Source organism: Mycteria americana, chromosome 1 (genome assembly GCF_035582795.1).
Source record: "Mycteria americana isolate JAX WOST 10 ecotype Jacksonville Zoo and Gardens chromosome 1, USCA_MyAme_1.0, whole genome shotgun sequence".
Classification (NCBI taxonomy): domain Eukaryota; kingdom Metazoa; phylum Chordata; class Aves; order Ciconiiformes; family Ciconiidae; genus Mycteria; species Mycteria americana.
The window spans coordinates 14,223,796-14,242,035 of NC_134365.1; the positions used below are offsets into that span (position 1 = coordinate 14,223,796).

At 37.8% G+C, this 18,240-nt stretch overlaps 1 protein-coding gene across 1 annotated transcript in view; it reads right to left on the bottom strand.

Annotated features, from left to right (window-relative positions):
• The window catches only part of FBXL13 (F-box and leucine rich repeat protein 13), a 97,748-nt gene that overhangs the window by 21,678 nt on the left and 57,830 nt on the right, over positions 1–18,240 (bottom strand). Inside the window, 5 exon segments of the mRNA XM_075491267.1 lie at positions 5,527–5,653; positions 6,815–6,934; positions 11,422–11,584; positions 11,741–11,858; positions 12,492–12,590. Of these exon segments, the coding sequence (XP_075347382.1) occupies positions 5,527–5,653; positions 6,815–6,934; positions 11,422–11,584; positions 11,741–11,858; positions 12,492–12,590 (627 nt within the window).

Consider the following 18,240-nt stretch of genomic DNA (forward strand, 5'->3'; position numbering starts at 1 on the left):
TGGAACTCCTGGAAATAGATGCTAGCAAAACAAATACTCTGCAGCATACAGACTAGGATCACCCACTCTATGTGTCTCCAAAAACACATTTCCCCTTTAACATAAAGAAATCACCCCATATATCTTGGATCAATCTTCTGTTGCCATGGAGAAAGGGAAGACTTTGCCCTGCATCTCTTGCGTAGCATGTATATTACCATTTCCATTTACAAAACAACTTTAAAAGAAACTTCTTATTCCTCTCCAACAGCTGTTTTTTTCAAGCAATTTTTACATTTTTGTTCTGTTTCATTTACTTTATTACGTGAGGCCTACAAACATTTGGCACCGTTTACTATTATTTCACCACGGTTTGTGTAGATCAGAAAATGAGTACTGACTGTACCAGTTGGTGAGGGTCTTCACTTGCTAGACAGAAAAGTCATCTGAGGCTATGGCATAGCAAAGAACAACTCTTTATTATTTATATTCACAAGCTGCAAGTCTCTGCCTTTCAACTGCAGGCTGCAATGAATGTACCGTCTCTCGCTAACAATAACCATGTGCTATGCTATTTTCAACTTCTGAGATTTCTGTTCACATATCTCTTTGAAACCTTAAAGGTCAGCATCTGTAATGTATCTTTATGTTCCAGAGATATACAGATGTTACTTCCTGTTCATACCCCAAACCAAAGCGATTGACCTCAAAGTGACTCCAATCTTGGAAGACAGCTCTTAAGAGGTATCTCCCACCTTCCATTTCTGAGCCATTTAATATGAAATGACTCAGTTTATCCTCTAAAACGCTCAGATTTCTGCACAGATTAGCCACAGTCAGGCACCAGTTTCACGGATCAAACACTTACTAGAAGAGAAGAATATGACTCCTATCATGCAGTATCGTTTTGCTAATAACAATACATATGTGGCAGAACAAAGTTCAGTTTCAGATAGCAAAAACCTTCTGGAAAACGGGTAAGTTCTTAAGCAAATGTAACTATACTGTTTCCAGTACCTGGGCTAATATAAACGTGGGTCAGATCTGTTTACTGGAACCGTAAAGACATTTTTCTATTGCAGTGCAGAAATCCCCCTGTATGACTGTGTATAATCCATGCCATAAAATTTAATTTCTGTACCTAACACCATTTGCAGTTAGACCAGAGCATAACTTATGAAATACAGTTGCCAACATTTCTTGACACTAAGTCCAGACGACAGGGCTTCCATTGTAACAAAATGTCCTGTAAAAATATCGAGCCCAGTTTTCAACATTGCTAAGTACCTTTAATTCCTACTGATTTGCATTGGGACTCAAGGTGTTAGCACATCTGGCATCCATTGTAATGACTCTCTGTGTTAGTATTTCCTATTTCTATGCAGAATTAAGTTTCTAAGTCTCCAGGTCAAATTCTCTCTTTCTCTATTCTCCCAAGCAAACTGGAGTGCTAACATATGAATTCGGAGCCCACTTTAATATATTTTAACATTTCCTTTTCCGTGCCTTGGGAATGCATGTGATTTGTTACATCCTTTCCTTTGGAAATCAGATGCAACTAATTCATTTGCAGTCTGTTGCTGGTTATATCTATTAGACCTGATAATATTTTTTTCTTAACCTTTACGAGGCTCTTCCTCAGTCCTACTGGCCTAATTTTCTAACAGAATAAAATGTGGAGCCGGGCTATGGATTCAAGTCACCATAGATTCAGAATCCCACTACGAATGCAAAGAAATTACTCTAGATAACTGTGGAATGCCAAAATGCCATTTTTGTTGGTTTTTTTTTTTTTTTTCTATTTAGAAAATTATTGTTAAAATATTAGTAAATATTTACATTGCAGCCTGGCCTTCAGGACCAGCCAGGATCCGAAGATTATTAAATACAAACACATAAGAAAAGAAAGTTGAGCTAACTGTTTATACATCCATATAACCACTACTCCAGAGTTCCAGTGATTACAAATTATCCTCAACTTTAAAGAGTAACTACACATAGCATGCAAAAAATCTGTGACTGATTAGCTGACTTGATGCCACAGATAATTCTTGAGGATGCATTTCAGCCAGAAGAGAGAATGAGGCCTTAGATTATCACGAGAGAGAATTTCAGGCATGACAGTCATTGCAGAAGAAAATGCAGAAGCAAAGAATATTTCTCTGTATACTTCATATTTCCTTTTAATCTTTGATTTCTGAACAGTATCAGGGTTCTTCCCATTTTTAAAGTATTTTACCTATTTTTTATGTTTTAGGCTATTTTTTTCTCTCTCATTATTACACTGCATACAATTCACCACTGATATTAAGCTTCCCTGAGTCTATGTCAGGGCATCTGCTGGTTTTGTTGCTGCATGCTCTGTATAACTCAGGAGTCAACTAAGTTTCTTTAACAGTTCATATTCTTTGCTATGCTTTTTCTGCCTAAATCCTGCTTGACTTAAGACACTTTCTTCAAACGTCCTGACACTTCTATACTTAATTTTTTTTTTTATGTCCCAAGAAGATGGGTGGTCCAGGCCATATGCATCAGCAGCTTGTGTCAGAACAAGGAAAGCTAGGCAGCTGCACACTTTCAGACTCTCAGACTTGGAGCAAAGCTGCCAAAGCTGTATCATATAGACATCAGAAAAAGTTCAAGACATTTTAGCAAAAATATGGAGAGCATGAGAATAAAGCTTATAACTAAAACTGCTTCTCTAACTCATGGAAGAATTTCCAGAGTCTGCTTTTATAGGAAAGACGAATAGGTTTTGGTCCTAAATGCTAATGTTTCCAGCTCCATAATAGAAGCTTAAACACCTTGCAAATATTGTAAATACCTGTACAATGATATCTAAAATGACTTGTGATATTATCTATGCATTCATGAACATGTTAACCATACTCACAATTTAAAACACTATGGTCCCTATTCCAAGGAGTTTAGAAGAGCAAAACGTGAGGGAAAACAATGAGGGATGGGAGGCTAGCTAGAAAAAAAATGGAGTTTTCTCAAAGAATTTAAAGGTAGTTTTTTCAAAGAACTCAACATCTTGCTCTGTCATTGCAGGTTTTTTTTAAAAGAAACGCTGTCACTAATTTGCGAATCTTTTAATTTCTAAGTCACTTTTAAGTTGTTTATAACTGTAAGAAACCAATTTCTAATACTTCAGGAATGACAAAAACAGAACAAATATCCTTCCCACTATTAAAAAAAGTTATTGAGACTTAAAATTGTGTTATTTGTTTTTAAAAAATCAGTTTTGAATAAAGAAGGAAATATTTTCTGAAGTGTAAAAGGATGAATGCTAAAATAACTGACTGAATAAATTAATATTTAAAATGTAATTGTGGGGGCATTTTTTAAATGTTATATATTTTATGAAAGTAAGAGCAATATGGTCAAAGCCCTAAGAAGAAAAGTACAGTAACTTCTTCAGTATGCCGCCAGTTTCTCATATGCATAAAGTTGACATCCTCTTCATTGGATGATACTTGGTTTTCTTAATGAATGGCCTTTGACTTATTTAGCAAGACACTTAAGCACGCATACAACTTAAACATGCGATGAATTACTTGCCTTATTCTAGCTTGTGTTTAGAAGTTTGCCTAGGCGTTTTCTCTCTATGTAAAATGCGTAACTTTCTACACAATACCAAAACCTGAATATATGCAATGATTGTTTTTATTCAATTTCCAGTCTTTCTGTTGAGGATTAGACTCAGGACCAGGATAATAAACTTCTCCAAACACGAGAGAGACTTTTAATGTATTTCTCATTAGCACTACATTTTTTAATTACTGTGAGTCTACAGGGTACTGTAATTTTTTTTATTATTATTAACAAGATTTCTTGTCAGAGACAATTCTAAGAGTCAATATATTTCTTCCAAATGCAACAAATTCCCTGCATGAAAGACAGATCGCAACAGGAACATTCACTTGCTGGGCATCAGAGTAACTACAGAAGAGGAAGGCACCAACAGTGGAAAAAAACTTCCATTTTGATTACGTCAGTCATACCTGAGACACAAATCTGTACGAAAATCTGACTCTACTGTATCTTTTCTGCCCTATCCTTCCCTTAAGTATGTCATCCTTATTGCAGTAAATTCTGCTCTGCTTTGGTGGGCAGAATGATTCTGCTGTCATTTGAAAAACCAGAAAGGAAAATTCTCTTGTGTAGTGCAAATCTGTGATGTTGCACATTCTACATTTTTCACACTAAATAGTAAGACAGCAAAAGCAACAGAGATCTACTGCACAGACTGCAGGAAAGCATATGAGCCTTACAATTTTTATGAGCACAGCGTAATGGTGTTGATTACTGCATATAAAACACAGTGCTCTCTGCTACATTTTTAAAGCAATGCTTACAAAGTCTAAATTAAAAGAGATCTTAATACAACTTCCTCTATATGCTAATAAAAGGCATAATATAAAGTCAAAGCATACAAAGAGTAGCTTGTTACAAAGCAGACTTCTAGATTTCCTTTTATCAAATAACATTTTAAGATTAGAAAATGTATTTATTATAGATGTATGAATGTTATATACTTAAACACAGCAAACAGCAAAAACTGTAACAGTTTTGTAGCTAGTACTAGCAATCAGATCAGACATTACAAAAATGACAAACGGTCAGTTTCCAGGTTAATTTATCTCTCTTGTGGGAGAGAGAAAACTGAAAGCCTCAGAAATGCAGTGTAAGCAAAAGAGCTTGACTTACTGCCGAGGTCACGGGTTGTGCTATGTGAAAACTAGAGTAAGAAGCAACACAGCATTTTAAAAGACTAGCTGTGGCAGGCAAGGAGAAAGAAAACATTTATGTTGAAACGTTGTGGGACTGTAATTCAAGGCAGCATAAATTTCATTCAGATATAATTTTATGATATTTTAAATGATTACATTAAAAGAAGTCTTCTTGGATTTCCCAACTGCCTTTATTTAGCTTAATTTTGTTTTTTATTTTCAGGCCTCCATAAAAGATAGAGGCATTTTAATTACTTTGTCACATTTTGATTATTTTTGCACAAACTCTGTGTTAGAGCCAAATAATAAAGTTCTTAGAATGCTGTTTGAACAGTGACTGAGTGAATAGTCTCTACAGCAAGTTTTCTCCTAGATTCTGTGTTCAGTGAAAAGAGTTTGCCCCAAAAGTAAGAGAAACAGCAGAACTGGCTCTGAACCCTGCGGACAAGGCAGGACCTCCCAGGAACACCTAATGTGGAGGCTTGCAATGTTTAACCTGGCTCCCATGCTCGCTGTTTTGCTTTCCAGAGTTGTAGCAACTTGACACATTGAAGATACCTTGTTAGTAATTCTTTCACTAGCAATTATTTTCTAGACCACAGCATAAGGCAGTGCCTCTGCTAGAGCTAACATTCGGGATTTTTCACCATAAAATCTTGTTCATGGAAAACACAGTTTTTACAAATTTAAATGTTAAAAATACCAATTTTTCAGTTTTCAGGTTTTTAAATGAATGGATTTTTATGGCATTTTTTTCAGAAAGCCTAGATAAATAGTAAACACATTCTTCACTCTTTAATCATATATGTACCGTATCTGAGATGCTGGTTCCAGTGATATCAATGGATATCAATGACGGCATATTTCCCAAGGCTCCAATTCCAGCATCAGTCACATTTTCACAGTGACACAGATTTAGGTAGGTCAATTCATGACATCTGAATTAAATAAAAAACCCAGAACTGTCAGCTTTCCACTTGTGTTACAGAAATGTAGTACAGCAAGTACATTTTTGTAATAACCCTTGCTAAGTTTTTTTCAGGGGACCTATGAAAATAAGCACTCTAGACTTTTGATACCTAGCTTACATAGGCACTTCCACTCATAATGCATAAGCATCACAAATGTTTCAAATAATGAACAGCAATCAAATTAAATCAAACTATGGAAATCAAGGAGCTGTATTATATAAAAATATTTTTTAAATTAGTTTAATGCTTGACTTTTCTCCATCTCCATATGTCTCATATCTTGCACAGGAACTTCAAAGCTCACTGCAACGACAGAACTCAGGGCCCCATGGCTGTACCCACACCCAACTACAGCTGTGCAGATAATGCTACACAGCAAATGAAGACATTGCCAGGTTCTGCAAATCAGCACTCACTGACCATACATAGAAAACTGAATTTTACTGCATAAGTAAGCACCGTAAACTGTATCTTCCCATAACCAAACCAGAAGACCTAAGAAATCTGACTCCTCAAGCAGTGTATCTATGCTCACAGCCTTAGGGGTAACACTCCAGCATTAAAAAAGGGAAGGCATCCCCTAGCTTACCAGCAAGCATGCTACAATTATTCATAACTACTGTTACAAAAGCATAAACAGGAGCCTTCTGAGAGATCTGGTAAGGAGTAGAAAGACTGACTCCAATCTTCTCTGGAGATTTAAATTTATCTTTTGATTGCCAATACCAATACACCCTCTGAGGAACTGGAATTCAAGAGGTTTAGCAACAGAGTGCTTTTTGTTTGTGCAGACATGAGTATTTATTGAGTTTACAAAAAATGTTACTTATACACACTAATCTTTTAATGCAGTTTTGTCACTGACAACCATCATTTAAGCACTTTTTTCCCCTAAAATTAAGACTTCTCAGGTTTCCATATTTATATTGATGAATTTCCCTTTATATGATGGATCATTTTTTAAGAGATTCACAATGCCAAAAGGGACTAGTCATTTATCTAGTACAATTTTCTATATACAATTGGCTGTATAATTTTACCCATTTATTAACATATTAAGAACTTTAACATTAGAAATATACTGCGAGTCTAACCACACTAGAAAAATATTGTACTGGACTATGGTACCTTTGTGCTATTTCTGTGACAGAAGCATCAGTGACATGAATACAGTTAGTCAAATTCAGCTCTCTCAGCTTAGCTCCTGAAGAACCTTGTACAAATGGCCTTACACCTCCATCACTGATTCTAAAAGAGAAATGTAGGCAATATTTATAATATGTATTTTTCCTACTCCATACAAGTCATATACAATTTGCATTCAGCAGCCTACATTGTAGATAAGAAGAAATTAATAATGGTATTTTTAAAATAGCCTTTTAAGCCCAAAAGGAGTCAGAATAATTAATGGCTCAATTAGAAAGATGCTGCTCTTTGGAACTGCTGAAAACCAGAACTTTCTGAAAAAAAGTCTGTTGGAGATTATGAGAACTACCATTAGTTCCAACACTAAGATATGACAGCACTCCAAAAGACAGAGCTTGGAAAACATATCTAGAAAGTATCAGAACCTGTTTAAAATTTTCAGAGTAATATTAGTATTGATATCTCTGTTAATTTAAGGAACTGAAATAATTTAAAGGAAAAATTAACTTCTAGCACAGAAGCAAAAGTCATGGGTAGTAGATGTATGTAGTAGCTGTTCTGTACACATGTGTGAAGAGTTAACCTGAGTTCTTCCTTGGAGTGTTTCACTTAATCATTGCGTATCTCACACACAAATCACTAACTTACAATATACACAAAGGTTATAAAAATTAAGTAGATAGATAGAAAATGGGATAGAAAATGTTGCGCCAGGGGAGGTTTAGACTTGATATTAGGAAATTTTTCTTCACCGAGAGGGTTATCAAGCATTGGAACAGGCTGCCCAGGGAAGTGGTTGAGTCGCCATCCCTGGAGGTATTTAAAGGACGTTTGGATGAGGTGCTTAGGGACATGGTGTAGTGGTGGTTTTTGGCAGTGTTAGGTTTATGGTTGGACTCGATGATCTTAAAGGTCTTTTCCAACCTATATGATTCTGTGATTCTGTGATTCTGTGAAAATCCTTCAGACAAGTTGAGAGGGTTGGAGAGCTGACTACAACTTGGGTGTTTCAATACAGTTCATAGCTCTGGTATGTTTAACATTACTGTACGCTTAGCTTTTCAATGCATTCCCAGTATTTCTTTTGTGTTCCCGGACAAATAAAAAATTAATTCCAGGATTCTGTAGGACAGAATGATATTTTGGCTTGTACAGTTTGTTGCAGCACAAAGAATCACTGCAAATCCCAAAGTCCCAGAAACATATGGGTAAGAATAGCACTACTAATAAAATGATAACCTGAACAGAGCCTCATTGTGTGACCACAAGCTACAGATGAAGCTATAATTCATAAAGTGTTAAAGTAATCACTCTACAATAATTCAGCCACTGTGGTAGTTTTGGTGTTATTTCACCGTGCAGTTGTTTTTCATTCAAGACAGATAAATTTAAGAAATATACCTTCAGAATAATTAACTTGCATAAAGTCTGTAAGGAATGCAGAGCCTGGCAATACAGTCAACTGAATTTAAAAAAAAAAAAAAAAAAAAAAAAAAAGATACTCTGTAACCACACGGGGCTTGAGGGCTGAAATAGCCACATTATAACTTTTAAAATAATTGTGCTGTGAATACACTTGCTAAGTTTCTCTAGTCAGCTGATTAACCATATAAGAACACAGGCTACACACTGCTTTGTCATACAAGAAGATAACAAACTGTAAAAATGTGCCAAGGGTATGATCCACCACATTGCCTGTGTCCATTTTTAGCCACCTTTTTACTCATGTCTTTATTATTTCTTAATTCTAATGATTATGATCAGTTAATTTTCTTTCTTCATTTTTCACATGTAGTCAAATACTTCCTGTAATTTAAGAATTCTGGATTGTTACATTTGCTCTTTCTGTCCCTTTTCTCAAAAAATTTTCCATATAACTAAGTTAGAAAAACTTAGACGCTTAGACTAAGAAAAAACATCAATGAAAAAAGGAAACTGATGAAGAGCACTAAGATGGCTAAGCATTTCAAAACATGTTCTTAAGATTCTACCACCAGTATGGCATTTCCCTTGATTCTGTGAGAAATCCCTAAATGTTTCTAACTCACAATGTGAATGTTTATAGCAATACACTGTCCAAATTAGAGAAACATAAATCCTAACAATTCTCCTTTTGTAGTTTCTTATCTCTTGAGAGAAACTCTTTACCAAGTTGTATTGGGTTTGCATGGCAAGGTTTTGGTAGCGGGGGTGGAGGCCTACAGGGGTGGCTTCTGTCAGAAGCTGCTAGAAGGTTCCCCCATGTCCAATGGAGCCAATGCCAGCTGGCTCCAAGACAGACCTGCTGCTGGCCAAGGCCAAGCCCATCAGCGACGGTGGTAGCGCCTCTGGGGTAACATAGTTAAGAAGGGGAAAAAAACCTGCGCAGCTGGAGAGAGGAGTGAGAATATGTGAGAGGAGCAGCTCTGCAGACACCAAGGTCAGTGAAGAAGGAGGGGGAGGAGGTGCTCCAGGCGCCGGAGCAGAGATTCCCCACAGCTGTGGTGCAGACCATGGTAAGGCAGGCTGTCCCCTTGCAGCCCATGGAGGTTAACGGTGGAGCAGATATCCACTGCAGCCCGTGGAGGTCCATGGTGGAGCAGATATCCACTGCAGCCCAGGGAGGTTAATGGTGGAGCAGATATCCACTGCAGCCTGTGGAGGTCCATGGTGGAGCAGATATCCACTGCAGCCCATGGAGGTTAATGGTGGAGTAGATATCCACTGCAGCCCAGGGAGGTCCATGGTGGAGCAGATATCCACTGCAGCCCATGGAGGACCCCACGCCGGAGCAGGTGGATGCCCAAAGGAGGCTGTGACCCCATGGGAAGCCCACGCTGGAGCAGGCTCCGGGGAGGACCTGTGGACCCATGGAGAGAGGAGCCCACGCTGGAGCAGGTTTGCTGGCAGGACTTGTGACCCCGTGAGGGACCCACGCTGCAGCAGTCTGTTCCTGAAGGACTGCACCCTGTGGAAGGGACCCACGCTGGAGCAGTTCGTGAAGAACTGCAGCCCATGGGAAGGACTCACATTGGAGAAGTTCATGGAGGACTGTCTCCCATGGGAGTCTCCCATGGAGCAGGGGAAGAGTGTGAGGAGTCTTCGCCCTGAGGAGGAAGGAGCAGCAGAGACAACGTGTGATGAACTGACCGCAACCCCCATTCCCATCCCCCTGCGCCGCTGGCAGGGAGGAGGTAGAGAAATCAGGAGAGAAGTTGAGCCCAGGAAGAAGGGAAGGGTGGGGGGAAGGTGTTTTAAGATTTAGGTTTTATTTTCTCATTATCCTACTGTGATTTGATTGGTAATAAATTAAATTAATTTCCCTGAGTCAAGTCTGTTTTGCCCGTGACGGTAATTGGTGAGTGATCTCTCCCTGTCCTTATCTTGGCCCACGAACCCTTCATTGTATTTTCTCTCCCTTCTCCAGCTGAGGAGGGGAGTGATAGAGCGGCTTTGGTGGGCACCTGGTGTCCAGCCAGGGTCAACCCACCACGCAAGCTTAGATGTGTTACAATCTATAGCTTTGTTAATGCTGAAACTTTTACAAGTGTCTGCAAAAGCAATACAGTAAGTACAGAGTTTTACAATAGCTTTACAACTGCTTAAAAAGTTTTGTTAAGGTAATTCAGCAATTCTTTAGCAGTAGAGACAGTAGACACATGTGCAAACACACTCACAGGCCAAGATTGGGCTAACAGACTGGAAAATCCAGCCTTCTGAATGTTAAACCAGAAAATGCAGGCAGCTGTCCCATCTGCCCACCTGAACTACCAACATGATGTCATGGTATTACTCCAGCACTTCTCAGCGCGTCTACATGCAATGTTACCAGATTCTTATACAGCATCAACAGGCATAAAAAGCACTTCAGTTACACATTGAAGCAGAACCCCTACAACTTCACATGGTGTCAGAAATTTTAAGATAAGCAGCAATTCTAGCTTCTTTGTATTATTTTATAGGTCTGTTGATTTTGAAATGTTTGGAGGTTTTGCATTCCCTGTTCCCTCCCACCCTTGACCCCCCCAGCGTGCCACAAAACAGGGAACAAGCGTGCAGCTTTGGAAGCCCTTTCATTCGTCTTTGTTTCTACTGATACATGACACACCTGAAGTGGAAAACGGTCTTCACATAAAATATATCTTTCCTCTGCAACATAGATTACAACGTTGTCTTGGTAATTGTAAAAAATTGGCAGTTTTGTTTATATCTTAGTACTAGATAAAGTATTATTTTAATATTTACAAACTTAAACGATATTCAAATTTTAAAATAGTTGTGGCACTGGAATTGTCTTTGGTTATCATTTTCATCTTCTTCATAGCCACATTCCAGCACTAAAATATGCCATGGATATTAAGTAATATTACATCTACATTTAATTTTTTTGCTTGAACTGGAGTAATAATGACAGATTTTTGAAAACACGATACAGGAAAGAAAAACTACTTGTATAAAATATTTTTTTAAATATTAAGATACATGTATTAACATTCTAAGAATTTAGTTTTAAAACTGAAAGATGTGTTAGCAGGACTTATTACAAGTATAATTAACTTTACCAAAATTCCTTTGCGATGGTTTACAGAAATCTGGATGTGATATAGTACCTTATGCAGTCTGCCTCATTCAGTACAAGAATATGCTTCAATGGTGAAATCATCTTAAGACCAGCATCTGTAATCTTCTGGCAATCAGCCATATGAATGTGCCTGATGTATGGGCAGCATTTACTTATCAACTTGAAACTTAAATCAGTAATTTGGTTATTCCCTGTTGAAATATATAAAGATGTAAATTACACATCTGACATACATTAAGGGCCTGATCCAAATACCCACTGAAATCAGCTGAAAGATTTATTTCAAATTATCTGGATGAATTTTAAAAATGTATCTTCCTAATAATTTTGTGAATTATTATACTAACCTTCAATGCTGACCTTGACAAGTTTACATTCAGCAAGGGCTTTAAAAGTTGTATCAGAAAGATGTGGAGAGTCAAGAAAGACAACAGACATTATCTGTTGGCATTTTTTAACCAGAGCCTTCAAAGGGAATAGGTGAAATAAAATATTCATATACCTATGCTGTCACATAACAAAAGATCAGCAAATATTCTGCATATAATACTGAATGTTACAATTTCAAACAAATAGTTATAATTCTTTTTAAGGTAACTTCTAGACAGTGAGCAGTATATAAACTACTGAAATTCTCCATATATTTATTATGTTTGGGAACACAAGGAAAAGAAGTAAGTAACTGGAGACATGAAGCATGGCAGACACCCGAGACAGTGATCTAGTTAACAATCACTTTTGCAGAAGCCTGAAAATTCTTTTTTGATGGAGAAAATCAGTAGCAGAATGCTGTTCCCATATGTTATATTTGCTGTAACACTGAAAAAACTTAAAACCTCTCATTTATAAAATGGAAGACCATAATTCAGCCATACCCATGTAGCAAAAGAAGACAAGACAAATGAAATTTTCTGAAAGTGACTGCAAGTGAGCAAGATTTATAAACTTAATTAGATAATAGTTTAAAAAAATGTGTTCAGGGAGAAATTTTCCTCTTAAATTGTATCTGCATAACTTTCTTTAAAGTCAGTTGAGAGGATAACACAGTTCCAACATCAGAAAGTTTCTCAAAACACAGATTTATTTTCAATTTCTTACTTGAATACATCTGTCTGTAAGAGTTGGCATTTTGTTGAGTAGCAAATCTTGAATCCCACTGCAGCCATTGGCAATATTTCTGAAGCCATCAACCGAAATCTAAGAAATAAAATATGTATGTCTTAGCAAACCTAACATAAACAATATGCATTCATCCCATTAAAGGAAAAACAGACCCATGAGGTATACATATTATTCTGAAATTTTAACAACATAATCCAAAGCCAGGATCTGTTCCAAAAATGTGTCTACTAAGCAAGCAAGAGTAAGGCAACAACAATTTCTACAGTCAACACCATTTATGGGAGTAGCAATGAATGTCATTGTCACATCCTTCTACCTTTGTTTTCCCAAACTTATGAGGTATTCACACATGGCAAATGCTCACATCTAGTTTGAAGCAAGGTCTGAATGTGGTAAAATATCTTCATTGTTTTTTTCCAGATCCATAGTAAAATGTGTGTTAAATTCAGATGGGATACAAAGAAAGATCCTATGCAATCACAATAACATGGAGCTTGTTTACAGAATCCTTCATGTAGGAGCACATCACCAACTCTGCATACTCTAACAGAGCAACATTCAGTGAAAGTATGAATGGACAGATGGATCTGTCAACTCAGTTCATTCCCTTTATCACTCCAGGGAGTGACTTCAGGGAGTGACTCCAGGGAGTCAGTTCTTCAACTGCCCAAATTCAATAGATGTCATTTCGCTCTTGGGCATACAAAGTAGTTCCTTTGACATGTAAATCCTGTGTAAAGTAAAGGACAGTTTCCTTTTAGCTCCATGTTCTACAGACAACATGGATGTAAACCATTCCTCCCTGTGAAATAGTCCCCCCTGATATTTGCATGTAGAGTTCTCACTATTTCCAGGGGTTTGGAGTTATATAATATAATAATCTTGTGCAGCTCAGACTACAGCACACTAGGAATTCATTCGCAAAATATCCACAAAAAAAGCAGTCTGGCATATCCTCCTGGGTACCAAATAAGGCCTGTGGAGGCAAGAATCCAAAGGAGGAAACTTCAAAGATGAAGTATACTGGGCGGGATTCTTGCTGTGCCCCACCTCTCCCGCTGCTGCAGAAGTCTGATTTGCTTAGTTACATTGTCTAAGCGGAGCAGCAGCGTAAAACACAGGCTTTGCTTAGGGTATATATGTTGTCTGACAGTGGACACTGTTAGCAGACGGGAGATAGTCACAGAAAAGCAAGCCAGAAGCTAAGCAGCAGTTAATCGCCCATCACACATCCGTATGGTAGCAGTGCACCAGCAGATGCTTCCAGTTCTTGCACTTGCAGCCTCCAGCCTTTGTAGCAGATCCGACTGCTCCCCACAACTACTTATCAGTGGAAACAAGGGTCAAGCCTGCTTTCCTTCCACTCCAGCATTGAGTGAAGGGGTTAATACGTTGTGTTTCTGGATCTTCTTCTTTTTGCAAACTTAACGTTTGGCTTCTTTTTGCATGTGAGATTTTTTTTTTCATGAACTGAGTATCTGACTTTAAGTTATAATCAAGGCAGACTGTCTTTTCTTTTCTGGCATAATGCCCCATCTTTTAACTTATGGCCACGTTGGCTTGCTCTTTATCTTCAGGCTGTAGTGGCCTTTTAAACAGATTCTTTATAAATTGTTTTAAGTATTTTGATGTTAAATGTCTTGTCCCTCCTTCATAAGGGATTGCGGCACTCTTTGCACTTTTTCCCTTGTGCAGGGGGGTGTCAGCACTAGAGGGGAACTGGCGACATGTCTGTTAAATGTGTTCTTAGGCTTAAAGTGTTTGTGCAGGTCTCATGTCCAAGCAGACAGAATGTGGTGTGGGTCATGACACACACTGGCACTGTTAGCACTGTGGATGCAAACAGTCTGATGTGTTTTAAGCTCAGGACAAGTGTAGCATGAATGTTTTTCCTACAGTGGGTCTGTAACAGCCTGCAAAATGACAGAGTGAAAACCCTACCATCAAAATAACTAAAGGCAATATTTTACCGGTAATGCATGGTGATATAAATCCCATCAACTACCCTCTGTCAGCTGCCTGTGTTCAAGGTCAGGTGTGATATGGTGCAGCTGTGTAACCCTGGATCAGGCTCCTCTGAAAACAGCTACGTTGTAAGAAAGAGCTGAAGAAGAAAAAAGAGCAAAATCTTGGGAGGCAGGAGGGAAGGCTGCAGAAAAGCATTATACAGAAAGATAACCACATTGCAACCACAAGCTGGTAGAGCCTATTGGTGCACTCCAGGGTCTCACACCCCCTCCAGCTGAGACGTGTCTGCTCACCCCAAATGATTGCAAAACAACCAGTACTAGCGTAGGGCTACTATGGCAAAGGCAACCCTCTTTTCAACTGGTAGTGATCACTAGAAGGTAAAATGTCGGCATGGAAAGATGGGTGCTAGTTCTCAGGACACAATATGAAATTCAGTTATCCAAATGCTACAGTTTTGTACTCACTATTGGTATATGTAATGTAGGACAATGTAATCCTATCTCCAGTTTCCTCAGCCCAAAACCTCCGGTCTGTATGAAAGGGATTAGTTTAAATTGTGAACATCACGCAAGCAGCTGCCTGAGGGAAGTATTGGGAAATGTCCATTGTCTGTTGGTCAGAAGCACTAATTACTTTAACACGACATGACCAATTCATTCAAGCAAGAGTTTACCTAACTCTGCAACAGGCCTCCTCATTGTTGGCTCTCAAGCAGTGCAACAACAGAAGACAGCACATTTCTACAACACGGACCAAGTAGTTTAATATGTTAAACAAATCACCCCCTAGACTTTTCAGTTTGAGAGGTGAATTTCTGGTAATTGAGTCTTGTTCTTGGTCCATATACTATAAAGAGCAAACCATTCCCAAGAGAAGAGAGGGTACGTTACATCATACACTTTGTTGTAATACATGGTAATAATACTGTCCATTATAATCTGAACATGATGCCTTTTCAAAAGACTGAGGTTTTCACTCTTCTAAAAATCAGCCACAGTTTGTTAAGCAGTTTGAGTATGCTTTAGCTGTTATGACAGTAGGATTTCCCCTTGTAACTGCTGAACAGATTTGCTATAATGAGGAGGAATAACTCTGTTCCCAAGGAACAGTCACTCAAAAGCTGAGATAGTGCAGATCGTGCCATATTCAGCTATGCTCATTGTCCAAACTGAAGAGATTTTGACTCAGTTCAAATGCATGCATCAATTGTAACCAACTACAACTTACTCCTGTGACTGCTAATCAAAGGAAGGTACGGGGCTTAATGGGGCCTGCTGCCAATTGTTCTTGAGATTTTTTTTTATCGTGAACACATTGTTAACTGTTAAGAGTACCTGCCTAGGCTGGTGATCACAATTAGATACAGACAGTAGGAATACAAGATCCCTCATGTCTAGGTACCTAAAATTCAGATGCAAATAAAATTAAATGATGGATCTTAGTTATATTACACTACTTGTTGCTTTGTCCAAGATTTTAAAAATATCACTGAAAAAAACTGAATCCAGACTTAGTTTTAAGCTCCCGACTTTGCAAATGTTACCTACATTTGCAAAGACTTACAGGTTGTTCTGATAATCGTAGAAGAGGAATCACAGTTGAGAAGACACTAAAATCAGGGAAATAGGTAGGAAAAATGCTAAGTCAAGAAAGTGTCATAATACAATGACATGATGATGTTTTAAAAAATAGACTGCAAATGATAAAGCCTTTGTTTACTCCACTGAAATTAGGAATATAACTGAGGTGTCTATGTCAGACAATTATGAAACCTGGGAACCCTGTATAGCAAACAAAGAGCAAGAAAGATGCCAAGACAGCTCAGACCTGAAAAAGTCTGAATAACCTCTGGAGATCTCTCTCCCTCTCTAATTGTTATACAGCTAAATGAAGGTGATTTTCTACGCACTACCTTAGGTTAGACACCTAAAATTAAGTGAAATTCCCATTCTCAAAAGGACAGATAATAGGTAGCAGGTAATCAGATCAAACTCAACAATGTTGAGGGTCAGAAGTAGCATATCTGTTTCTGGAATTCAGTAATGATTGCATAATGTTAGCTGCAGTCTAAAGGACTTTTAATCTCTTTGTCTGGAAAAACACTGTTTGCTTAACATAGCCATTTGATACCACAAATAGCAGCAATTTAGTGTTTTCCTCCATGCAAGCCAAAAACAATTACACTGAAGCAGCTAATAATACCCCTGCACAGATTGTTTCAAATTTTTTTCACTTTAACTGTTTTTGAACTTAAAGCTGGATAATGGATATCAGCCATCAGGTTGAGAAAGTTCAGTGTGAAACGTGTTCAGATAAGATTCAACTAAATTTACTCAACATTTAGATGTTGCTGCAATATCATATGCATTTGTCTTATTTTTCTTTATTCCTAGAATAATAAAATCTTAATCTTGAATTTCTTTTCTAAAGCCCCTATGGATTATCTATGAAACTTCAGGCACTCTTGAAGATAAGGTGTAGAAATATGAAAATTTGTGCACATTTTAGTTGCTTTCTCAACTCACTTGGAATTTCAGTGTTTAATAGATTGCCTCAAGAGTGAACAGCTTGACCTGAGAATCGATGTTAGGATACATATGGAATTAATACTGCATTCTTTGCCCTGGATCAGTAAAATCCCAGTTAAACATCCTTCCTTCAAACCAATTGTGAGGGAGGATGCTTTGAAGGTTATAGCCTTCACTCAGTAAGGTCATTTTATAAATGTATTATTCTTCTTGCACGTACAGGATCAGAAGTCAATGCAATGATCATATATAAAATGTAATTCCTTGTCTGTGAGGAGTTTTCAGTCTAGTATGTAAATGACTGATTTGTTTTTCTTCTTAACTGTATGCTCGTATACTGTGATCTGAAATGAAAGTACATCAAAACAAACATGGAGTAAACCACAGCTAAAGATTTGTCCCAATAGATTTAGAAAATAAATGTAGTGAAATGATGAAAAGAATGTCAAAATTCATTTCATTTCATCTTTTTATAGTCTCTTAATTCCAAAGAATAGGAATATACAGAATTTCTATTCAGGTTTTGGCTTATTAGCTACACATACAGTACTACTTTAAAATTCCTTCTTTCTCCCCTGAACCGATTGCATTTGTGGAACCCACCCTGCAAGGCAGAATGCTGTGTACAGTGCAGAAGGGATTTTGAAGAAACACTATTCCATGATTCTAGTATTGTCAATGCACTGTGAGTGCAGAAACTTGAAAATCAGTGTTCAGGCTTGAGGAAGTACTCTTGTGGTGCGCAAGGGGCTATCTTTTTTTTTTTATTCTGTGTTTGTCAAGAATGATAAAATGAATTGTGACATCCTTTCAGATGTTGGGCACGTTACACTGATGGCTTGCCTCCACATGTTATTTTTCTTTTAATTTTCCACTGTCCAAAAAAAAGCTTATATTAACAATACTCCTGCATTAGCATATTTCTAAAAATACAGAATAGTGTAGTATAACTTATAATGAAGTATTCTTCAGTTACACGAGTTTGCACTCAGGAAATGTAAACAATGAGTCCTCTTCTTCAATAAATAAAGAACATGGCTCAGATTTTCTCCCCAGGTGATGGCCCTTTTTTGCTGCTTGGTACATCTGAAGAAGACAGAATTTGACAGTAGCTGACAAAATGAGAATTCTCCCAATGAAGCCCGAGCAGGAGGAACTCAGATGGTGAAAACTGGTGAAGCCTACACGTTTGCCAATAGCTTCTCTGACATCCCCACAAACACTGC